This window comes from Gopherus evgoodei, chromosome 1 (genome assembly GCF_007399415.2).
Source record: "Gopherus evgoodei ecotype Sinaloan lineage chromosome 1, rGopEvg1_v1.p, whole genome shotgun sequence".
NCBI lineage: Eukaryota > Metazoa > Chordata > Testudines > Testudinidae > Gopherus > Gopherus evgoodei.
Window position 1 is genome coordinate 263689232 of NC_044322.1, and position 25951 is coordinate 263715182.

The 25951-nt window shown below is 45.4% G+C and overlaps 1 protein-coding gene across 3 annotated transcripts in view; it reads left to right on the forward strand.

Annotated features, from left to right (window-relative positions):
* The first annotated feature begins 23346 nt into the window (after positions 1 to 23346).
* CHST11 (carbohydrate sulfotransferase 11) overlaps positions 23347 to 25951 on the forward strand; it is a 269620-nt gene continuing 267015 nt past the window's right edge. For 2 of the 3 annotated variants that reach the window (XM_030544714.1, XM_030544719.1), the window contains exon 1: positions 23347 to 23634. In XM_030544714.1, the coding sequence (XP_030400574.1) occupies positions 23517 to 23634 (118 nt within the window). In that variant the 5' untranslated portion in view covers positions 23347 to 23516. The remainder of the gene's footprint in view (positions 23635 to 25951) is intronic. The other variant, XM_030544727.1, reaches the window with a different exon arrangement.

Sequence of the window (25951 nt, forward strand, 5' to 3'; positions counted from 1 at the left end):
TCCTGTTCCTATTCTACATATGGCCAGTCTAATTCTTCCCCACCCCCAGTTTAGTTTCATTCTCTTCAGAAATTATAGAACCAAACCATAGGTCTTTTCTTAACATGTTTCCCTCATGACCTTGGATCATAAAGAATCTAGGTACTACGGAGATTGGTATATTTAAAAATCCACACATTTTTTTTTCTCCCCCAGTGTCCTTAGCAAATGTATGTAGTCTTTCATTCTTTGTTGGATCAAAGAGACCTGAAGCAGTCCAATGATCAAATTTCTTTGGTTTCTCCACTGGAGCTTTTGTTTCTTGCTCTGAACAAGACACATGCTAGAATCGTCCAGCTCATGTCCAAACATGAATGGCAGCTCTGTTTTGTACTCTTTCACTTGTGTTCTGTAAGCCATAAAAAGAATGGAATATTCCATTCTTAATGGTGTTTTATACAGGTAGCCATCTTGAACTGGTTAATTTTCTACCATTCCATCACATTGTAGGTGTGCTGAGGTGGTGCGGATGTCAAGGATCTCACCCTGCTGTTAGACTCTGTATTCAGAGTTTTTCTCTGATCTGTATGAAGCTGAGCTGGGACCCTAAATCCAGAAGAGTTGGCTTATTAGAACATCAGCCATAGCTGATATATTATTGGGTGACTGCCAGACCACTGTCTCCATGATAAACAAGAAGAATAGACTGCAAGACTTTGAAGACTTTGTCTCTCTGACAAAAGCCTAAACATGTGAACACCCATGTGTTCCCTGGTTGAGCCCATAAAATACAGCTGCTTTGTGGCTCTTCATGGGTGAAGGCTGTTTCTCTGTCTTTCTCTCTCAACCTTCCTACTCAAAGATTATATTTTCTGCTTCAATATTTTACCTCTCTTCTGTTCTCTCCAATATTCTCCTTTAGTGTATCTCAGATTTTCACAACCCAAAATATCCAATAGTTTTTAAGCTCTTGGCACAATCTAAATACAACTTTTTCAATTATCTGGTTCAACAATCATGGGATGGCTTCTCCTATTGCCTTCCAGGTTTTAAATTCCACTCTTACCCAATGAGGCCATAAGTTGGTGGTTGGATGTCTGTGTTTGGTTTGTTTGTTTGTTTGTTGCTTTGTTTTTTCTTAAATGGCATTTTGGGGGAATGCTATGTTCTAGTGTCCTTGTGGTTGCTATGTGGCTTTGCCGTACATTGTTCTCATGTCTATATTGTCCATTTGTTTCCACTCTTCCAATACTGCTGTGATGTTGCACCCCAAAATGCTTTATAGAAATATGCTAATGAGTGTAAATATGACATAACGGGAATATGTTTTATGCTAGATATGCCATGTAACACATCTCTGCAAAGGTTATGATCTACTGGATATATGCATCCTATGAGTATGCATGTATCTTTTTTTTTAATTTGAAGTTATGAATATTTGCTATGTACTTTGATTTTTACTCAGTGAAACTTCTGGTCAGCTTCCTGAGAAAAGACTATTCTCAGTAAGTCAGGGCCACCTTGGGGGGGGGGGAAATTTGCCCAGGGCCCCGCAAGGGCCCCCATGAGAAGGCCCTAGCTTGCCTCCACCTTCCCCCATCCCCCCGGCGCCTCATCGTGCCGCGTCCAGGAGCGGCCCTGGACAGAGCTAAAGCAGCGTGGCTGCATTGGGACCTTAGCTACTCCTCGCTCAGAGCCATGTGGTAAGGGGGCGGGGCTGTGAGCTCCAGGCCGAGTGGTGGGAGCTCAAGCCCTCGCACTGAGGCTCTGGGAGAGGGGGTAAGCGGGGGTAATCAGCATGGTAGGGGGCTGGGGCAGGGGGTTGGATAAGGGGCAGGGAGTCCTGGGGAGAGGGAGGGGGCAGAGGTTCTGAGGGGGCAGTCAGAGGATGAGGAACAGGGGGTTGGATCATGAGCGTTCCCAGGGTCTGTCAGGACTTGGTGAGGGGGTGGATAGGGGTCGAGGCAGTCAGGGGATAGGGAATGGGGTGGGGGTTGGTGGGGGTGGGGTTCTGGGATGGGGCTTGGGGGGTGATGAGGGAACAAGGAGCAGGATGGGTCAGGGATTCTGAGGGGGGACGTTGGGGGGGGCAGGAAGTGGATGGGGGGTCAGATAGGGAGCAAAGCCAGGCTGTTTGGGGAGACACAGCCTTCCTTACCCTAAAGCTCATTCAGCAGTTTGAGGGTGCAGACAGCTATTTAATACAAAGAGCCAAGCTGTTATCTTTTCCTTAGGGCTACTATCCCTTTCACTTCTCAAATGCCAGATTATAGTTTACATTTTAATTTCGGTTGCCACAAGGAGACTTCATGTCAGGGGAGGGTCGCTTCATGTAAATTAGCCACTTTAGATTACAGTGATAGAGCCAAAAGAGCCATGGGGAGGGAGCACATGAGAAGAGCAACATCCTACACTACCCCACCTCCATTCCCAACCCTACCAAGGGAGACCCCCGCCCTGCATTCCCCCAAGGCTCCAGAGGGGGTTATAGTCATCTGGTTCTCAAACTTTTGTACTGGGGACCCCTTTCACTAGCAAACCTCTGAGTGTGACCCCCCCCATACATTAAAACCACTTTTTAAATATATTTAACACTATTATAAATGCTTGAGGCAAAGCGGGTTTGACGGGGAAGCTGACAGCTTGCACCCCAGTAATAACCTCATGACCCCGACTGAGGGGTCCCGACCCCCAGTTTGAGAACCCCTGGGTTATTTTAATTTTAGCACCCTGTGTCCATTCACATGCAGGTGCTCTGTTGGAGCATTTCAGTTTCACAACATAGGCTCGAACCAGTTCTGGAACCAGCTCAAATGCTCAGTTCATGGAGTATGTACATAGGCTATACTAAAGACAAACCCACAGTAACCATCTCCAGTTTGTGAGGAACCCCGTGGAGCCAGTTTCTAGGAAACAGATAAATTAATGGAGGTTAAGTCCATTCATGGCTATTAGCCAGGAAGGTAAGGAATGGTGTCCCTTATCTCTGTTTCTCAGAGAGTGGAGATGGATGGCAGGAGAGAGATCACTTGATCATTACCTGTTAGTTCACTCCCTCTGGGGCACTTGGCATTGGCCACTGTCGTTAGACATGACATTGGGGCTGGATGGACCTTTGTGCTGACCCAGTATGGCCATTCATATGTTCTAAGCTAAATGACCCAAAGGTTATGGAGACAGATGTGAGTCAAGGAATCCAGCAGAGTATCAAAACCTGGAAAAAATATCTCTGCGTGGATGGGCTCAGGCATTTGTCACAAGCTGAGGTGGTTCAAAAGTTTGGGATTTGTTTTTTTAAGCAGAATGTTTTTATTGTTTCTTTAAACAAACACAGCAAGCAGCAAATATTTGGCCACCCCCTTCTGAACCCCCAAACCATGGTCAGGTTTTGGCAGACTAATTTCAGCTTTTCAATTAAAAAAACCACAACAAATTTTGAAGGAAAGCAGACGCTGTCCTGTGTTTTTTTTTCTGCTTTTTAAAACCCCCCATTTTTTGATCCCCAAAAAAGTTTTTTGACGGAAAATATTTGTCCAACCCTTTTTAATGAGCTTTAGTGCCTTTAGCACTAGCTGATGCTGAGAACCAGTGATACCTTGTAAAGGGGACTTGAAAAGAAGTTTTCTCAGAACTGGGTTTGAGCTGAGATGCGGAAGGTTTTAAATGTTTGTTTTTCCCAGAGGCTGCCGGGGGGAGGGGGCAAGTGGGGCAATTGCCTTGGGCTTCACAGAGTGACCCACGAGAATATAGTATTCTATAGTATTGCAACTTGTTATATGGAAGGGGCCCCTGAAATTGCTTTGCCCCAGGCCCCTTGAAGCCTCTGGGAGGCCCTGCAGTTAAGTGCCCAGTCCAGAAACACTTAAGCTGACAATGAACTTTGAGATACACCAATCCGCATCTGAGCTTTCCTGGAATGTGGCATTGGCCTATAAAGAACTGAGTCATGCATGGACATGTGACTTGGCCCATGTGACTCCAAAACTCCTCTTGTAGCTGGATTCTGCATAGGAGAGGGGAGGGAGTTTCCACCCACAAGAGAGACTATATAAGCCCCTGGTGTAACCCCTCCATTTTGTCTTCAGGTGGCATCTTCTTGGAGTGGAGAGGCTGAAAGAAACTGGACAAAGGACAGTAACTACGAGGGTGTGAGTGATTGCTGGACCCAGACTAGAAGGAGGCTTGTCTGTCAAAGAAGCTTATTGGAATATCTCTGAGGGTGAGATTTACCTGCATTCAGCTGCCTACTGTATTAGGTATAGACTTGTGTGTTTTTGTTTTGTTTGGTAACTTGCTTTGTTCTGTCTGTTATTACTTGGAACCACTTAAATCCTACTTTTTGTATTAAGTAAAAAGTAATTTTATTAATTAATACCTGGGGGGCAAACAGCTGTGCATCTCTCTCTATCAGTTTTAGAGGGCGAACAATTTATGAGTTTACCCTGTATAAGCTTTATACAGAGTAAAACAGGTTCATTTGGGGTCTGGACTCCATTAGGAGCTGGATATCTTAGTGCTAGAGATAGGAGCACTTCTTAAGCTGTTTTCAGTTAAGCTAGTGGGGGACGTGGTTCAGACCTGGGTCTGTGTTTGCAGCAGACAAGCATGTTTGGCTCAAACAGGGCAAGGTACTGAAGTCCCAAGCTGGCAGGGAAAACAAGCTCAGAGATAGTCCCGGCACATCAAGTGGCAGTCCCAAGGGGGTTTCTGTGATCCAGCCCGTCACAACTGCATCTGTCCCAGTGGTGAAATGAGGGATACTTGCACTGCTTCTAATGTTGAGCATTTGGGGAAATGCTATTCCTTCATTAGCATACTCCTTCACCCTGCTCAACCAGTTCTATGTTAAGGCAATGTTTACAGTTGTCCTCCCAACAGGGAAACCTGGACATCCTTTTTCTCCAGCTGTCTGACCTTGAAATCCTATTTCTATAATTTGTGTAGCCAACTACTGCTTGGCATTCTTGCCTCTAAAGAGCCATTAGAAAGATGAATGAACTGTAAATTTACTCCTTTACAAATGATAAAAATAGCCAGTGGATTCCTTTCTGTTGGCACAATAATTGCATTCTGCAGAACATACACATTTCATTTAGCCTTTTTCATTGTGTAGGCCCAAGCATTTACATCTGTTTTTAACAGGACTGGGGGATAAAAACAAGGGTAAATGAACAATAATCCCAGGCATCCCTTTAGCGCTACCTATGGCAAATTGCACTCTGGTGGTTACATAAAGGGCTTTTGCTTACTGTGTAGGAAAAAGTATGACTTAAATTAAAACTCCTATTAAAGTCTACTTTTTGCTATGCAACCACATGTCACCACAAGGTATTCCAAAGCCTTTTACAGTGTTAACAGCCAAGTCATGGTCAAGCTTTAGAGCGGTGTTTCCCAAACTTGGGACACTGCTTGTTTAGGGAAAGCCCGTGGTGGGCCAGGCTGGTTTGTGTACCTGCCACGTCCACAGGTCCGGCCGATCGCAACTCCCACTGGCTGTGGTTTGCTGCTCCAGGCCAATGGGAGCCGCTGGAAGTGGCGGCCCCCATTGGCCTGGAGCAGTGAACTGTGGCCACTGGGAGCCACAATCGGTCGAACCTGTGGACGCGGCAGGTACTCAAACCGGCCCGGCCCGCCAGGGGCTTTCCCTGCAGAAGTGTCGAAACAAGTTTGGGAACCACTGCTATAGCAGATAAGAATATAACATTACCTTCCCCCTCCCTTACACCACTATCATTTTTCTCTATGCTCCCTATCACACTTTTCAGGGCCACTGCACCTGTATTTCCTCTGCCCCCCTCCATGGTCCAGCAAGGGAACCTACCCTAGATTCCTGGCTCCTCAGCTGTCGCCTCTCTTGGGTAGAGACTCCTGTCTCTCTTGCTCCTGAGCTGGGTTTTTCCAAGCTGCACTGTTCCCTGCGTACACTGTGATATCCCTAGCACAGTCAGACTGCCTAACCAGGCCAGCATCTACACTTTGCTTTCTCTTCGAAGGCTTATGAACAGCATAATTTCCAGTTATAAATTATGACAGCCCTTTATAAGCAAGCACATTTGTTCTTAAGGTGACAGCATTACTGAGAAGACAATAAAAGTTCTTGTATACAGGCTACAAGCTTACCAGAGATCACCTATCTGTCTTATGGGGTCTCAATAGGCCAAAATTCTTTCAACCTTTCCTGGGAAGTATTGGGGACCTCCTTGGACAGAAAGTCTTGCCCCGTGCTGATCAGAAAGCTGGTTCTGAACCAGTTTAAACTCAAGCAGTTTATCCAAAAGTCCTTTGTCTGTTGGTCTCTGGAGAATCCAGTTTGAACTAGTATGTGCAAACCTCTCCAGGTGGTGGTGCCTCTCTGACGGTGTTACAACTGGAGTGAGTGTGCCTAATTTCTCCCCCCCCCCCACACACACACCATTCTTAGTTTCTGGAGGAGCTGTAATCACCTTCCCACATAGAATTACATACACTCCCTGGCCCACAATGATAAAGACTTAATACAGTAAGATCTCCCAAAGCTATTGCCAGAAGTTACCCTATCACACCCCACACAACTCCAAGTCTACACTCCTAGTCATATACTCCCAGGGTCCCTCGCTGTGCTCAATGCAGCACCATTGATCTGGGGAATGGCAGACATCATCCAGGACAATAAGTCTGAGTGAAGGGTTAGGAAATACAATATCCTAGGATCTCCTTTGAGCAGGGACCAGAAGATAAGGAATTGCAAAACAGGTCTCTGGTATTCAAATTGAGCAGGGAAGGAAACAGATTCAGAGATGGTATTTCCTCAGCTGCAGTTGTATAAAGGAAACTCATGTATCTGAGAGATCTGTGTTATTTGCTCAAGTCATCTGAATGCCAGAGAACTGTCTGAAACATCATAATCTTCCTAATAGAGTGCCAAGACTCAATGACAAACCCATGTGCACAGTTGCAAGTAGTCCTATGTCTATCTGGGAGAGTCACAGGTTAAATCTGAGTATAAGTGGGAACTACCAGAATCTGACAGGAAAACACTACTCCCTGAAAGGCAAAAATGAGGAGATTTAGGTGAAATGTCCATTATGATGCCCCATGGATCCTGGGGATGGAAGTTTAAATAAAAGTGGTAAGGAGTACATGTTGGCAAAGTAAGTTATACCTTTATTTAACTGATCAATCAGATCATGACAGATTCAGGAACTACAGAGATGAGATCTTTGGATGCGCATGTATCAAAACACAGAAACCCAGACTTAACAGAAAGGAGGGGGGTGGTCACGATGAATTGCAGAATAGCCAAGTGAGTCTGGGAAGATTTCTCACACACACCCCCCCCCAGACCAGTGTAAAAGCCTCGTTAAAGATCATCAGCTGAAGAGAACAAAGAAGATAAATTTGGTATAGACTATAACCTTGTTTTAAAAAAAATTAAGATTTTGAGTGTGTTAATACAGCTGTTACCTAAAGGGAAATGAGACTGATCTGGAGCATCTCCAAAATTGTATCTGTGCAGTGTAGACAATGCAAAATTTATTATGTTATTTAACCTGGCGAGATAACAGTGGTAATTGGATACCATCTTGGTCTCAATGTAATGGAGCCTGACGGACTGCATCTAGCCAGGTGACAGGTTTTGAGACACCTCTCCTCTCCCCCCCCCCACGTTGAGATGTGTATTGGCATAGCCACATGAATGAAACTAAAAGCATTCTACTGTTGGTACCACTCAACTTAAATTTCAGCATATACTGGTAATCAGTTGATACCACTGCAAATTGGTGCTCTAATGTCTGTAAAAAGTGAGTCCCCAGAAATGCCTCACAGTAAAGCCAGGACCAGAAAGTGGATTAAAAGTCCCAGTCAGAAACAGAAATAGTGCACTATGTTGTAATTGTTTCCATGTCCTCATGATTCTTAACATCTCCCAATGGAATGCTGAACATACTGAAGTATGTAAGGGAAGCCAAGTAGGAAAAGTTATATAGAGTAATGTATAAAAGAATTCCGAAATAGTCCAAAATCTCTGACAGCCTTGGGAGGGGGGAAAGAATATGAACAGTTCATGGACTGTTTAAATTAGGAATGTCCTTAATAAACCAGGGTAATTTAAAAACTAAAAACAACTTAAAATAAAGGTTTGAATCAATAAACTTGAGTGTCTCAGACATGAGCATGTGGCATTCTCCACCAACACAGAAGGGTCTCCTTTGAGCGGGGACCAGAGAGTCAAACAGTGAAAACTGCTTTAGAGCTTCTGAACTATTCTCTTTTTCATGCTCTCTGCTGACTTCCAATTGTCTCAGGGAGTAGTGCACCAGTGTGATTTGTCTGAGCCGCAATAAAGGGGACAGAATTAAGTTTGTGTGGGGCATGTGCTTGTGGAAGGCATGATCTTAACTATACATTTCCTGGTTTTCTAATGTTTGTGCTTGTTTGCTTGTTTGTGCTTTGTTTGATTGAGTGTATTTCCTATTCTTCCACCGTCTGGACCAGCACAAAACACTGCTAAGCAAGCTGACATGTCTAACAAAAATTTGTATTGGCAAATTAGAACTCACACTCAAGAGTCCAACATGAGTCCTCATCTTTATGCTTGTGGTATTTAAAAAGGTGCTGAACCTTTGTTTGAAAATATGAGGGGGGGAGGAAATCACATAAGAGAATAAAATCAGTCCCATTTGAACCAATGGTTTTTTATTGCTTGTAATTATTTAAAGGCAAATACTTAAATCTATCTTTTATAAAATAACAATTGCAATTGACAAACAGCATTTAACTACAAAGCTACATGCAGCCAAACCTATTGATCTGTCTGCCAGTAACACTAGACAGAAATGAAATAAGCGTCAGTTTTATTATGTTTAATAGCTGTGTCTGGCCTTTTAGTATAAAAAACTAAAGCACTACACAGGAATACTTGAGGTGCAGAGCGCCCCCCCTCTTCGCTGTGTGCATGCATACTGTAACTGCTAAACCTGGTACCAAATTCTGAGTAGACACTGCTCATGCTGAAGAGGTGGGTTCCTAATAATACAAAGTAACTTGGCCCAAATCCTGAGTTGGTATTAAGGCATCTAAGTATCTTTGAGGATCTTGGTGCTAGATCATGACTGCCCTATAGAGCAGGATGATCCATCTGCACAAGCCTCTGCATAGCCCAATTCCCCTCTCCTTCCATGCTCCTATTTTTGATGCAGGTAGCCAGAGCAAAGGTGTAGGGCAGTGTTTGCCAAACTTGGGACAACCGCTTGTTTAGCGAAAGCCCCTGGTGGGCCAGGCTGGCTTGTGTACTTGCTGTGTCTGCAGGTCCGGCCGATCGGGCTCTCACTGGCTGCAGTTCACTGCTCCAGGCCATGGGAGCTGCTGGAAGCGTGGCCAGCGGCGGCCAGTACACTCCCACAGCCATGCACCGCTTCCAGCAGGCATTCAAACGGCACTTTTGTAGCTGCCATTGCAAGGTATTAAGTGCCCAATACGCTAACATTTGTGTGCCCCTTCATGCCACAGCCCACCATTCCAGAGGATATGTTTCCATGCTGAGTAGGAGTTTTGTTTTTATTTATTTTAAATGCATTAATTAATTTGAGACTGAACTCCTGGATGGTTCAGTGAGAAGGGAGCTTGGCCCATAAGTGTGACAAATATTTTATCCAAAAGCTTACAATATCATGTTAATCCTTCTAACAAAATTCAAAGATTATTTTATCGTATACACTAAAGAGTCATTTTATATAGGCACCTGGGCAAAAGAAAACAGGAATCCTTAGAGACTGATGAATATTATACTGTATCTTTACTGTAGCAACTTACTCGTTGGTAGTTCTACCTAACAACGAGTCTTTTCTGGGTACTGTCTGAAAACTCAGAGGTGACAAATATTGGGAAGGCTACAGATCTGATGATGTCTACACACACACAGTAAAATAAACTGAGGAAAATAGATTACACCATATTGTTACACTGTCAGTAAAGTTAATACCATCACTAAAAGATTTTAAAGGGTAACTTTGTAAAATTTTCTTTTGTTGGTAAGTTTCAGTCCCAGAAGGTGACTGTTGAGTCTCAGAGCTCTAAATATGTCATTGGCAAAGCTATGTTCTTTAAACTATTTACCAGCTATGTACACTGAGCAATAAGACATGCTAATTATATGTTGGAGAAAGGGGCTTCATGATTAAATTTTATGCGCAAATCAAAAAGCTTAATCTTGTGGCCAGATCATTTATCAGCTGTGTGTGTGGAAACTCAAACTGACACCTGCTGATGGATCCTGGTAGGACTGTTGATTATCACAGTTAATCACATGATTAACTTAAAAAATGCATTTTAAATCACACTTTTAATTGCCTTGTTAAACAATAGACTACCAACTGACATTTATTCAGTATTTTGGATGTTTTTCTACATTTTCAAATGTATTCAATTGCAACACAGAATACAAGTGTACAGTGCTTATTTATATTTTTTGATTAACAATATTTGCACTGTAAAAATGATAAACAAAAGAAAGTACTTTGCATGACAGTACTTCTATGAGGTGAATTGAAGCTCTTTATCAATGAAAGTGCAATTACAAATGTAGATTGTTACATAATAGCATTCAAAAAAAAGTGTAAACTTTAGAGGCCTACAGTCCACTTAGTCCTACTTCTTGTTCAGCTAATCGCTTAGTCAAACAAGTTTGTTTATGTTTATGGGAGATAATTATAATTTTTTAATTGCTTGACAGCCCTAATCTTCAGATATAAATGTATTCAGCAACCTGCTGATATTATGAGGACAGCTAGAGACAGTTACAAAAATTAATATAAATTATAAATAACGCTCCTAAAAAGTCAACCCAAAAGGTGCTGCCAGGGGAAGGATCTGCATCAGTTTATCATTATCAAGATCATGGGCCTGTTGGGTTTTGTTTTGTTTTGTTCGCCTTCCTGCCCCTCATTCATTTACAAACCATTTTACTTCAGTGTGACTCCAGTGAAGTCATGGAGTCACTATATCAGAAAATCTGCAATAAGCACCATGTTTGTAAGATGCATTCCTTTGTTTCTTAACACTACTCCACTTGGGTTCTGAGGCATGAAATTACAAAAAAGTTGCAAAGGGCGAGCCCTCCAGAGATCTTTGTCCTCCTGTCCTTTAACATTCAGAGAGGGAACTGTCAGCCTGATCCTACCTATCTGATATAACCGTCACTCTGCATCAGGATGAGAGGTACTTTTAGTCAGTATCTGGGACCCAACTAGGGTGGCCAACTTTTAATCGGGCAAACACCCTTGCCCTTCCCCGCCCCTTCTCTGAGCCCTGTCCTGACTCATTCCAGCCCCCATCCCTCCGTTGCTGCTCTCCCCCTGCAGTCACTCACTTTCACCAGTCAGGGGGTTGGAGTGTGGGGAGCGGGTGCAGGCTCTGGGGTAGGGGGGAGGTTTTTGTGTGGGAGGGTGCTCGGGCTGAGGGCAGTGCATGGGGTCTAGGATGAGGGTTTGGGGTATGGGTTCTGGAAGGAGTCTGGGTGTGGGAGGGGGTCAGTGTTGGGGCAGGTTTTGGGGTGCAGGAGCTGGTGAGGGGTGCGGGCTTACTTGGGCAGCTCCTAGAAGCGATTGGCATGTCTGGCTCCTAGGCGCAGGGGCAGCCAGGGGCTCTACATGCCGCTCCTGCCTGAAGGCACTGGCCCCACAGCTCCCATTGGCCGTAGTTCCCGTAAATGGGAACCGAGGAGTCTGGCGCTCGGGGCAGTGCGCAGAGATCTCCTGACCTGGCCCCTGTGTGCCTAGGAGCTGGAAAGACATGTGGGTCACTTCCAGCATCTGTGCAGAGCCAGGGTAGGTAGGGAGCCTGCCTTAGCCCAGCTGCACTGCCGACCAGACTTTTAGGCGTCTTATTAAAGTCTCCCGGATTGCTTTCAATAGCCACTGGGAGATTGATGCTGATTCTAGTAGACTCCCGGACAATCCGGGAGGCTTGGCACCCTAGACCCAGCCCAGTTAAAAACTTAATGCCCTTAAACTGCGTCAGAAGTGAATAGGCGGCCAACAGAGATACCTGAGCACAATAGTGTGGTATTCTCATAATGGCCCATGCCACTTCAAAGATGTTTCTGCGTTCTGTGCTAGCTGAAGCTTCTGGTTGGTCTTCAAAGGGAAGATAGCTCTAAGCAGAGTGCATTGGTGTAGGTTATGATAAAGGGGTGCCAAAGCATAGGGTTGCCAGGCATCCCATTGTCGACTGGAACACTTGGTCAAAAAGGGACCCTGGTGGCTCTGGTCAGCATAGCAGACTGGGCTGCTAAAAGACCAGTTGGCTACAGTGGGGCAGGCAGGCTCCATGCTGGCTCCGCGGGGCTCCCAGGAAGTGGACGGTATGTCCTTCTGTCTCTTAGAAAGAGGGGTGGCTGGGGGGCTCTGCATGCTGCCCCTACTGCAGGCACGGCCCCAAATACAAGCTCCACAGCTCCCATTGGCTGGGAACCATGAGATGGGACTTGTGGGCAGGGGCAGTGCGCAGAACCCCCTGGCTGACCCTCTGCCTAGGAGCCAGAGACACATGATGCCATTTCCCCCTTGGACTGCTTGAGGTCAGCACTATTTGGAGCTTGCACCCCGACCTTCTCCCACATCCCAACCCTCTGCCCCAGACCTGAGCCCTCCTGCACTCCAAACTCCTCATCCCCACCCCAGAGCCTGCTGGAGCCCTTACCCTCTCCTGGACCCCAGTCTGGTGAAAATAGCGAGGTGAGTGAGGGTGTGGGAGTGATGGGGGATAGAGTGAGCGGGGGGTTGGGCCTTGGAAAAGGGGTGGGGCATGAGTGTTTGGTTTCTGCAATTAGAAATTTAGCAATCCTACAAAGGCATGAATTGCTATTGATTGGTCCTTATTAGTGGAAAGTTTGCAATGGATCCAATAAAAACCAAGTCGAAATTCAACCTTTTCAGTTCAGTGTAGCCGTGCATGCTGACCAAGTTTCTACACTGTCAACACTATTTATTCTAAATGTTTTCCCATTGGGCCTGGTTTCCATCTATCGGGGATGAGTCACAGGTGTGTTTTTTTTTCATCCATTGGCTAGATGCTGGGAAGGTAGGGGAGCCTGTAGTTCTGGGTCCAATGAAAGGAAGATAAAGAGATTATCAGAGTTGAGAGGATTTCGGATAAAGTCTCATCATAAGACCTCCCCTAATGGCGCTACATAAAGATGGAACAGCAGGGATAATGGGATTGGGTGGGGCCCTGCACACTTCTGAGTTCCCTCAAGGAGAATGCCTTGCACTGTACTCTCTTTAGGTACTTTTAAAAATATCCCTCCCCCTCTCTACTCCTACTTGAGATTCCCCAGTTTATGCATCCCAGGAACCCGTTAGGCCTTTTGGCCATAGAGTCACACTGGAAGCTCACATTCAGCTGATTATCTGCCACAACTCCCAAATCACCTCAGTTTCTGAAAAAATCTTTCTCAAGTCATTTTTGTGAATAATTTTTATATCATTCTCTAAACGTGTCTTTAGGGCTAGTATCATTTCCGCTCCTCGGTACCTGAATCATTTTTGGCCTCTCATAAAATGTATCCAAATCTCATCATCTTCTGGTTTTCTCTTAGTTAGCATAGAATCATAGGACTGGAAGGGATCTTGAGAGATCATCTAGTCTAGTCCCCTGCCTCATGGCAGGACTAAGTATTATCTAGACCAGTGGTTTTCAAACTGCAGATCATGATTCGGCCCTGGGTTGTGGTGAAGGCACTATTCAGCACTGCTGACCGGGCCGTTAGAAGTCCTGTCAATGGTGCTGCCTGGCTAAGGCAAGCTAGCCCCTACCTGTTTTAACACCGCGCTGCTCCCCAGAAGTGGCCAGCAGTAGGTCCGGCTCCTAGGTGGTGAGGGGACCACAGGGCTCAACATGCTGCCCCTGCCACGAGCACTGGCTCTGCACTCCCATTGGCCAGTTTCCAACCAATAGGAGCTGGAAGTAGTGATGCCTGCAGGCAAGAGCCACGTGGAGCTGCTTGCACATCTCCACCTAGGAGCTGGACCTGCTGCTGGCCGCTTCCGGGACCCAGCACGGTCCGTGGTGCCAGAACAGGCAGGAAGCCTGCCTTAGTACCCCCCGTGCTGTCTAAAGTAACCCCACACCTCTGCCCTAGCCCTGAGCCACCCCAAACTCCTCATCCTTGGCCCCACCCCCAAAGCCTGCATCTCCAGCCCAGAGCCTCCCTCCGACACCCTGAACCCCTCATTCCTGGCTGAACCTGACAGCCCTCACTCCAGCACCCCAACTCTCTGTCCCAGCCCTGAGCTCCTCATCCCCAGCTCCACTGGGTCATGGGCATCAACAATTTTTCTTCAACTGGGTCGCCAGAAAAAAAGTTTGAAAACCATTGATCTAGACCATTCCTGACAGGTGTTTGGAAATTTTTTTAAGAGCAAGTTAGACAATGAGGGAGATTCCACAATCTTCCTAGGCAATTTTATTCCAGTGCTTAACCACCCTGACAGGAAGTTTTTCCTAATGTCCAACCTAAACCTCCCTTGCTGCAATTTAAGCCAATTGCTTCTTATCCTATCCTCAGAGGTTAAGAAGAACAATTCTTCTCTCTCATCCCTGTAATGACCTTTTACATACTTGAAAACTGTTCTCATGTCCCCCTTCAGTCTTCTCTTCTCCAGACTAAACAAACCCAATTTTTTCAATCTGCCCACATAAGTCATGTTTTCTAGACCTTTAATCATTTTTGTCGCTCTTCTCTGGATTGTCTCCAATTTGTCCACATCCTTCCTGAAATGTGTCAAGTTCTGGGCGTCACCATACTCCAGTTGAGGCCTAATCAGCGCAGAGTAGAGTGGAAGAATTACTTCTCATGTCTTCCTTACAATCTCCTGCTAATACATCCCAGAATAATGTTAACTGTTGCCAAACTGTTACACTATTTACTCATATTTAGCTTGTGATCCATTATGATCCCCAGACCCCTTTCCACAGTACTCTTTCCAATGCAGTCATTTCCCATTTTGTATGTGTGCAACTGATTTGTTCCTTCCAAGATAGAGTACTTTGCTTTTGTCCTTATTGAATTTCATCCTATTTACTTCAGGCCATTTCTCTAGTTTGTCCAGATCATTTTGAATTTTAATCCTATCTTCCAAAGCACTTGCAACCCCTCCCAATGTGGTATCGTCCGCAAACTTTAAGTGTACTCTCTATGCCATTATCTAAATCAAGGATGAAGATATTGAACAGATCCAGACGCAGAACCGATCCCTGTGGAACCCCACTCATTACATCCTTCCCGCATGACTGTGAACCACTGTTAATTACTCTCTGGGAATGGTTTTCCAACCAGTTATGCACCCACCTTATAGTAGTTCTATGTAGGTTGCATTTCCCTAGTTTGTTTATGAGAAGGTCATGCAAGATAGTATCAAAAGCATCACCACATCTGTCTTTATGTTCTCTACCTTATAGTCAGAAACTGAGTCACATTCTTTTATTGTTTAGAATAGTTCTGAGATTTAAGAATGTACTATAAAACATCCTGGTGCTGCTCCAAAGCCCACTGAAGGCAATGGGAGTCTTTCCAATGGACTTTGGATCAGGCCTTCTGACAGAGAGAGGGAAATTTTATTTAAAAACATTCCCTATTGTCATTCCCATCCTTTCCCCACCCCATTTAGTGTCATACTGGTTCCCAGTGGTTCTGTTGCAAACAGGAATGGGAAATGCAGGTGCATAACTCTTAGCGTAAGAAATTTGGAGTTGTAGCTTTTAATCCTAACTTGAGCCTCAGGATTGTCATAGTAGATTTTAATTCAGTACATATACATACACACATTCTACCAGGAAATCCATTTTTCCTAACACTGAAAAAAGAGAGATCACTTTACTAGAGGCTTAAAGTCAATAGTCCAAGGGGAAGTCCCTTGTCAAACAAATATTATATGTTCTATGCAGCTTTCCTTCTGGTTTACCCTGGTAGCAAACAAAATACTAACTAATGGCAACTAAACCTGGTGTACATGCATGCATACACTACCCACGTGTCCCACTGGGCCTAATTCAGGAAAGCATGTAAGCACATTCTTGACTTCAAGCATTTAGTCCCATTGACTTCCATGGGACTTATTGTACTATGTAAATACAAAGTTAAGTAGTTTCCAGAATAGGGAATGTCTCCTAGTAGAACAGAAAACTTAAAATGGAAGTTCTCCATTTTACCTTTCGCTACCAATCTCCAGTAAATATATTTAATTAAAAAAAAATAGTAAACCTATCAGATTTCAGATGGAATGGGAATAAACCAGGGTGAAATATAATTCATTACTCTTGAAGACAAATCTGACTTTGATTCTTGGATGATCACACTTGTTCTTCTGTTCTCTGGGGCATGTAAGAATGAACATGTTTAGCTCTGGTAATGGGAATGAGCTTTGCACTGCTCGGGTGGTGAGCTGCTCCTGCTAGTCAATTGATATTGGCTTCCTGGCTGGTGCATATTACTTGAGTGATTAAAGAACACTACTGATGAAGCCTGAGTAAACCCTGCTGAGTGAGAGTAAAATTAGGATGAGCAGTCCGATGTATTCATCCTTAGTATGGATTGTGCATCAGAGTCAGGAGATTGGCAACAGCCCATGCCTAGTGGAATAAGGAGAAATCAAACCTGAAATTTCAGTTCAATTGAGGGTACAATAATATCACCAGGATGAGAGTTACTTATTTTAAAAGTACTTTTTTTTTACGAGTGTGAATGCAACTAATTTTAATGCACAATGGAGCTGGCATGGTCAGAAAAGCTTGAAAAGCAACTGGTTTGGCCCCTTCAACAAAGATGCTCATTGGTTAAGCTCTACTCCAACAATTTCACTTTATAAAAGGTGTGCTGGGATTGGCAATGGAAAAATGGCAAAAGCACAGCACATGAAGTAAGAGACAACTGAACTATGACAGAGGTTGGCAGATATTTTAGTTTCTGCCCTGCCCCAGGAATTTGTATTGGCTGCACTGGCATTAGCTGTGGTGTCTGGACATTTCAAAACTTACCTGGATGTGGTTTTCAGAGGTGCTTTCCACCTGCAGCTACTTTGGCTTCTATCCTGCAGTACAATGCTAAGTAATGAGGTAGTGAAGATAGCAGGCTATCCCATAAACTGCCTGTTGCATGGTTTCTTGATCCTTCTTCTGAAGCAGATGGTACCGATCACTGTCAGATACAGGATACTAGACTAGATGGACCACTGGTGGCAATTCCTATGTTTTCATTGACTATAGTAGGAAGAGTTTTATGGGTGTGAAAAATCAGGCTATTTGAAATTTTGATCAAATCTTTTTTTTTTTTAAAGTGTATTTGCCAATAGTCAGTCATGCTTCCTTTAAAGCAGAGGGTTTTTAACCTTTTTTTTTTTCTGAGCACCCCCTCCTCCCCCCGCTATTAAAAACTCCACAGCCCACTTGTGCCACAATAACTGATTTTCTGCATATAAAAGCCAGGGCCAGCATTAGGAGGTAGCAAGCAGGGCAATTGCCTGGGGCCTCATGCCACAGGGAGCTCCATGAAGCTACATTGCTCAGGCTTCAGACCCATGTGATAGGGCTTCAGCTTTCTGCCCTTGGCCCCAGAGAGTCTCAATGCTGACCCCCCTTGGACGCCCCCAAGTGGGCTCCAGACCCCTGGTTGAGAACCACTGCTTTAAAGTATCCTTGCAATCTACAACTCATCCAAAGCCAGTTTAAAAATATTGCAGTGCCCATCTCCTCCTCCTCCTCCTCCTCCTGAAACTAATAAACAAACATGCAAGTAATAGTTTAACAATCTTGCAGGTGTTCAACTTTTGATTTTTCTAGTGTTAGTACTTTATTCTTATAATTTATTTTATGTTTTTCCTTCTCCTCCAGAGGAGCCTGTTTAAACCATATGAACACAATTCTTGCCACACATCTTGTTTATTTGAAAACCGAACCTTCTGCCACTCTTAAAATAGGCCAGGTCTACACTAGTGACTCTTGCTGGCATAGCTATGTCAGTGAGTGTGTGTGTGTTTCCTCCCTCCTATAATATTGTGACATCAGCAAAAGCCTTGCAGTAGATGCAGTGCTACCAGCAAAAAAAGAAAAAAAAAACCAAACTTCTTTTGCTGGTATCTCTTATTTGCTTGAAGATAGCTATAAGCTATAGTAGCAAAAGCATTTTTTGGCAGTATGATTACATCTACACTAGGGAGTGTACTGGTATAGATACTCTTCTAGTGTAGAGTAAGGATATGTTTACCGCTATGAAGACTATACTGGCATAGCGTGTGCTGGCAAAGCCCTGTAGTGTAGATGCTGCCTACACCAACAGAAAGCATTTTCTGTCCATGTAGGAACACCAGCTCCCTGAACCACCTTTACCCATGTTAACAAAAGCTCTCTTCCATTGACATAACTGCATCTACACTGAGATGTGTAGGGCAGTCTGGCATAGCTACATTTGTCAAGGTTGTGCTTTTTCACATCCCTGACCAATGGAACTACGTCAATGTAACTCTTCCATGCAGACCAAGCCTAGGCCATAGATTAGGTGCAGTATGGACTATGCTCCATATTTGAGGTTGAGCTTCCTGTAAGAAGCCTGAATTCCAACCCTTCCAACTTCTCCCAAAAGAAACATCATCTGGAAACCTTACCTGTCACATCTCATCCCAGGATCGAACTTTAATGGGAAGTGTGTGTGTGTGGGGAACAGATCAGCAAGGCCCTAATCCTGTGATGGATCCCTGCACCCCATGTGGAGTCCCTGGCAGGATCAGTATTTAAAGAGGTTATACAAGTGTCAAGGTGTTTCAAAAATATGCCTATCTATTCAGCTTTTGAAAGTGTTCCTAGCATTTTGGGGTCATATCTTCAAAAGGAACCAGTTTACAATCTCCAGATGTGCATAATGTTGTTGGCGTAGTGGATTTCATTTAGATGGATTATTAGTGGGGAATTCAATTCAAAGATATAGGAGGCCCCCTCCAACTGCCACTGAAGTTAATGGAAAAACTCTAGCTGACATCTGTGGAAATGGGATCAGGCCCAATAAAGAGGTGTTTTCTCACATATACAGAGTAGGGCTGATGATTGGCTTGTCGCAGATTCCAGGCAGTAATCTGCATCTGCTGCACCAAGTGAGAAATGTGGGGCAGGTGTCATGGGTTGGGGTGAATAGGGGACAGAACAGGAATCTGAGAGGGAAGCAGAGGACTGTGAGGGTGATGAGCTGAGTGTGTATAATGGGGCAATACAATGGAGTCATGATTACTAATTTTGGAATGAGGGGCATGTCTGGGGTAGGCAGGAGACTAATGGGGTGTGGATGCAGGATGAAGGGAGTGCAGGGAACTGGGTGGCATAAAGAAAGGACATAGAAAGGGATCAAGGGACTGGGAAGGGGTATGGAAGGTTTCCCTGGAAAGTGCATTACCCATTAAAATACACCTCAGTGCACATCCATTTTCATCTTACACTGTGTTCATTATTGCTCTTATAGGGCATTTGGGGGAGATCAGTGACTGGCTTGGACTAGAACATTGATTTACTTTTGTCAATGGAAAAAATGAGATGTGGCTTCCCTAATGTATGATTGCTGAAGGCAGCAGAAGGATGACTGTTCGGATTTACGGAGGAGTATTGCTGGAGGAAGTTCACCCTGTCTGCCCCGCAAAATAAAACAACAATTTTCAATGCAGAATACAGAGATACTTGCAGCAGCTCCAGAAAAGCAAGATGACCTAGATAGCTACCATTAAAGGTAGGTGACATTGACAAATACTAAGCAAAGTAACTTAATCTGTAACTAAAGAATTCTAATATATTGTTAATCAAACATTTGTATGGTGTTAATAGGCCTTCTTTGCTTTTGTGAATATGCCTGTATTAGCTGCTTTGCTGTTGCCTGTGGTAGAATATTCTGCGAGTTTACTATCATCTGTGCGGAGTTTTGTCTGTCTTGGTTTTCACCTGTAGTTTTATTTTTAGTCCTTATCCCTGAATCTTGTGGGTTTTTTTTTTGTTGGTAGTTCGAAGAGGTGACTGTTCTGGAATCCCGCTTTCGATCAGGTCTTGGGTTACTATCTTCTTGAGGATCTTAAAGGCATTTAGTCTAATTTTTCAAAGGTATTGAACTCTTCTAGTGCCTGTACATTTCTGTGTGAATGGTGGGTGTTCAGCACCTACCGTGCAGTCCAAGCTCTTCTAGCTGTTCTGCATTTGTTAACCTCCTTAATGATCTGATAAATTTCCAAAAAAGATGGGCATATGCAACTCAGGCACAACAGGTAATTGAATCCAACTGGAAGTGCAGTTTCATTTGCATACTCAGGACCATGGCGCCCCCTCCCTTCCATATGCTTTTCTGTAAGAGAGCCAGCACAAAGAGATCCCTGGCGTCAAAAGCTCAGAGAATAGGCTGCCTTGTCGCATTGTAATTGCACATCAGGCTTCTTGCCAGAAGGAATTATGGACGAGGCTTGACATTTATGCATAGGTAAAGGCATTTGAAACCTTGTGGTGACAGTTCTAGTATGAGTGATTCTCCTTTGCCTGTGCACTGTCCTTCCCCACCCAGCACTGGCAGCATAGCTGGCGTTCTTGTCATGCTGCCTGACAACAGATGCATGTGTTGGACCCTACCCACTGAATGGGTGTTTTAAAGACTCATAAAGCAATTTATCTTTGCCTCTAGCTGCATTAATTTTCTCTCTCTTCCCGTATGTTTTGCTTTCAATTTTGAGAGAAAGCATAGAGCGTCTCTCTGTTGGGCTACCTCCTCCCACCATATTCCTGGCCATGGTCCAATTATCCCACTGTGAATGCAGCTCATGTACTGATAAGTGCATATTTTAAAGCCACACTGGCTATTTGCTGAGGCCATTTGTAGTATCTTAACATGAATTTCTTCCTTCTGCTCTGAGGGTATAGCCCTGGTATGTTTTCAAGAGGTATCCCTTAAGAGCACACAATCTACAATGTATGTGAACAAACACACCCAAATAATACATGGGTGGGCCCTGGCGCATGGCTATCTAGTATGCAAATGCATTTTCAATATAACTACACCAACCAAGAAACTAAACATAGGCAAAGGATCTTCACATTTAAGGTAATTAGAAAACCATGCTGGGCTGAATTCTCGCTTACACGAAACTGTGTTAACCTCCAATTACTTCAATAGAGTTGCACTGGTATAACTGAGAATTCAGCCATCTGTTTCTAATGCTTTGATCTCTATTTCCTACAGATCCAATTTCAGGGAGGTGATGGCACTGGGAAATGTTGCCATAGAAAATGTTAAATAGCACTTAAACTTGGAGAACTTTTGTCCCTGATTCAGCAAGTACTTCAGTACCTGCTTAACTCTTCCCCCCCCCCATTGGTATCAATGGTGCTATTCAGGTGCTTAGAGTAAGGCAGCTGTTTAAGTGCTCTGCTGAATCGGGACCCTGAAAGTTTTGGTTTAGATTTTTGCTAGCTGACTTCATGTTTTGCAATTTTGATCTATTACAGATTAGGATATACTTTGGGTTTGGTGGGATATTTCGCATGACATCTTATCTTGGATGGAAAAAGCGGGGGGAAAATCTGTTTTTTCCACCCTCTTTTATATTGTATCACAAAATAGAAAAAGCTACTGCCACCCCTACACACATGCACAAAAAGCCCTCAATCACTGGTGATAAAATACTTTATTTTCATTTGTGTAACTGAACACTTAATAAAGCAGTAATAAATAATATAATCATTGGGAGCAAATGAACTAATAGGAGTACCTCAACCATTGCTGATCTACCAACACAAACATTCAGATAGAAAATAATTTATCTTTGGTGAGAGAGCCCCAAAAGTGAGTAACGATTTTTGTGTACAACAGTTCTTAGGCATCCAGCTTGAAACATAATCTGACATTCTACTCCAGCGATGGCTGCACTTCCAAAGAAGAGATTATAGATTTTGCTCTTTTGCACTTCTTCAGTCCTATGGATTTCAGTGGGACAGTGTATAACAGAGGGCAGGATTTGTGCCTTCCTCTTCAAATGCCAATGAGTGTGCAGGCATGCAACAGAGGTGAGGCCCTTCACTTTCAGTTTACTGATTTTTAGTGAAAAATGTTCAGGCTTTACCAAAAAAAAAGCTATGATTTGGTTTTTACTGATTTTATTATTTTTTACCCAAATTTCAGACCACTCATGTACATGAAAATATCACTTATCAAAAGAAAATCAGATCCATTACATTAGGTAGATGTGTTATGCTAATAAGCTAGTCTATATAAATAGGCTTAAAAAGTAAGGCAATGTAGGGGAAGAGACACACATATGGCACACAAATATGTGTACAGTTCATTAAATAAGCCACAGCATTAAACTGCTTCACTTTCAGTACTCTTACTTTTTTCTACATTTTTTCAGCCCCCCATCTGCCACTAATGCTAGTATTTACCCAGAAAACTGAAGTTATTTTTGCAGTTTTTAAATTAATTTTTGTAATAATCTGATACATTCCTAGGAAATTTTAAACAAAATAAAGACTGAAAAGGGCCTGGAACACAAGGTAATGCTTAGCCTTACCTCCCTTCATGCCCTTGAAGGCTTTAGGAGCTGCTCTGCTGAAAGTCCAGGAAAGAGACGACAAAGCCTCTTTCAGGGAGGGGTAGTGAATTTGGAATGGTCTCCCCCCTCAGTATGGTGCCCATCACCATCGCATCTGAATTCCACATCCTGGAATTTTATTTCCACTGTAGCTTGTCTGTCGCAGGGGGAATTGATTTTTTGTGTGTGTGTGTGTGTGTGTCCGTCCAAGTGCACTACCCAATATCAGCTCCCAAGTCAAGGCAAATAGTTCCTCAATAGGAATCTCCCATTACTTCCCCCTCAACCAAAAATATCGGGTTTCTGGGGAGGGAACCACTCCTTTTCCTATGTGGGGGGTCTTCTCTTTCCACCCTGGGGTGATAATTGGCTCCCCTAGGGAATCGGCCTCCGTCCCCCCTCCAAATTCCCTCTCTGGAGATCCTTTAACCTCTCCCTAGAAGCTGCCCAGAGTCTGTCAAGCTGATTTCCCCCGCCCTCATTGTAAAAAAGCCCCTCTTTAAATGTAGGGGAGCGGGTTCATGTGTCCTGGACCTGGAAACTGACCTGAACCCTATGCAGCCGGCGGAGCTCCCGCAGAAAAGAGTGGCTTTGGGACCGCGAGGAAGCCCGCAGCCGTGCCAGGGAGCGGCTGGACGCGACCATGTTCTTAGCAGGGTAATACGCTCTGGCTCTCTCCTTGCCTCTGCTCAGACAACTCCTCCGCCCTCCCCGGCCCTGGGGCGGAGAGTGGTAACGCCCAGCCTAGGACTATCACCCAGCCCAATGAAGTAGTCCTTGTGCGCTGCTACCCAGGCATCACCCAGAGCAGCAGCGGGAGGAGGCGCCAGGCAGGCAGCCGGCCGGCCGGCTTCCAGGCATCTCTGCGCTCCGGGCTCCCTCCACACCCCCAACTCCGAGCAGAGAGCGAACCGGCTCCGCATCCCCTGTGCCCCTGCCCCGCAGCCCCGGGACCAAGCCATGAAGCAGGCTCTGATGGAAGTCATGAGGATGAACAGGATTTGCAGGATGGTCTTGGTCACTTGCTTCGGATCTTTTATCCTGGTCATCTTCTATTTCCAAAGTATGTTGCATCCAGGTAGGGCACCGTCACTTGCTCTCCCGGTCCGCCGGCTCCGCCCGGCTGTATCATGCGGGGGGATTCGGGCTGGCGGATTGTGCGCTCCCCACCGCGGGATTCAGGCTGCAATAATGACTCTTTTTCCTGCAGCCAGGATGGGCGGTAGTTTCTATTCTTTTTGTGTCTGGGAGGTTGGGAAGGGGGGCGAGAGTGGTGCTGCTGTGAGAGGTGAGGGGTGGAGGGAGAGAATTGATAAGGGATTAGAGAAAAGGAGTGTTTGAGATATTGGGGAGAAATGATTGGGGATTAGGGTATTGGGGAAGAGGTGGGGACAGGGGATTAGTAGGGGATTGGGATATTGGGGGAGATGTGGGGACGGGGGATTACTAGGCGATTGGGGGGTCTGGGGCATTAGCAGGAGATTGGGATATTGGGGGCGAGGTGGGGATGGGGGATTAGTGGGGGAGAGGTGGGGACGGTATTAGCAGGGGATTGGGATATTGGGGGCTCTGGGGCATTAGCAGGGGATTCAGATATTGGGGGGAGAGATGGGGATTAGTAGGGGATTGGGATATTGGGGGGTGGTGGGGGATTAGCAGAGGATTACAGAAGGAGTGATATTAGGGGGGATTATTAGGGAATTAGAAGAGGAACATCGTTAGAGGATTGAGCTATTGGGTGGAGGCTGGTTGTGATAGTGGAGAGATTATTTGGGATTGGAGAGAGAGTGACAGAGGCCTGGGGGGTGTGGCTGGTCGGTCCGTCTGGGAGATCAGACTCGGGTTGGGTACAGCGCCGAGCTCGGATGCGGGGAAATCCGGGTCCGGCGCTCGCTGCCTCTCAGACCTGGAAGGTGAGCTGCAGGCCTGCGGTCTCTCAAATCGCTCCCCCCGCTTCCGATCCATCCTTGCCATGTGGATACAGGGGGTTAAGCAGCTCCGGGTTGCGCTGCCGCAGAAGTGCCGGGGGGGCCCCGGGCCGGGCTGCTGACTGGGATCGCGGTCCCTGCTTCCCCCTTGCCTCGGGGACTGTAGTGCTACCAGGACTGTTGTTTCTGGGGGGACGCCCCGGTCCCGGTCCCCGCTTCTCTCTAACCAAGAGGATTGGTGCGGGGGAGAGGGAGGTTTCGCTGTTCCCGAGTGTGCTCTGAGGCTGCTATCCCCAGTCCTGGGGTGAACCTGTGCTGCGGCCCGGGGCGCTCTGGGAGGGAGCGGGGCTGGGGCAGGCGCTGGCAGCGCGCTTCTCGCTGGTGGGCCGCATCGGGGGCGCAGCAATTGCTGCTGCTCCCCGCTCCCTATCCCTAAGGGGCGGCAGCAGCAGCGCCGAGGTGGGAGCGACGCTACCCTGCTCTGTGGAGCTGCTGGCGGCGACCCTATGGCAGGGCGCATAGTGAACTTCCAGCCGCTGCCCTAAGAGCGAGCTGGAGATTTCCTCTCCAGAGCCTTTCGCTGTGGCATCAGCCCCCCTCCAGATGTCCTGCTAGCGTGTCTCCATTCAGAGCTCCGGAAAGGCTCCCCCAGCAACCGGGACCGCGCATCAGAACTGGGGGAGCCTGAGAAATAACCGCTACCCTCGGCCGGCTGCCACTTCCCATTCCCCCTCCCCAGGGTTTAGGTAAACAATGTAGTGCTACACTTGTGAAGCAAGACACGCTTCTGTGTTTAATCCTTGCTCTCAAGTCTAAAGTGGAGCGCGCAAATGGGAAGATCCTACAGTGGATTAAAAAAAGTTACAGCATGATGTGCATATTACTGTCAGTCGGTCCGATCCCGCTGCGGCTGAAGTTAACGGGAAGTGTTACTATGTATTTCAGTGAGCGCAGGATCGGGCCCAATATTGTGTTCATCGGAGCTCTGCGGATTGTTTTGAGTGGAGGCCTTTTCATCTGCCAATTTCTTTTCTCGGTGCAGGGTTTACTGGGGCGACATACATGGTTAGATCCATTGGCGGGTTTCCCTTGAGCAAGGACTGCAGAATCAGGTCAATTGCTGCAGAAATAATTTGATCCAATTCTATTAAAATGTAGGCAGGTGTTTAATTCTGAACACGCGAATTGTCCCGCTGAAATCAACGGGATTAAATACTGTTTGAGGTTAGGTACCTGCCTAGATCTCTGAAGGATGGGGCGGGAGGGATCCTTCAAGGGAATAAATTGTGTTTTATTGAACACATGTATTTTCGAGAAACAGGAAGCCGTGGTGCTTGAATTTTGAGCTGGCAGTGAAAGTTCCGCTGTTACTCAGCACATGAAGAGCAATGATATATGATTTCCTCTTTCGACTATAGCTTGTGCCCTGAACCCTTTATGCGTAACTGTTGGTGTTTCTGCGACCCT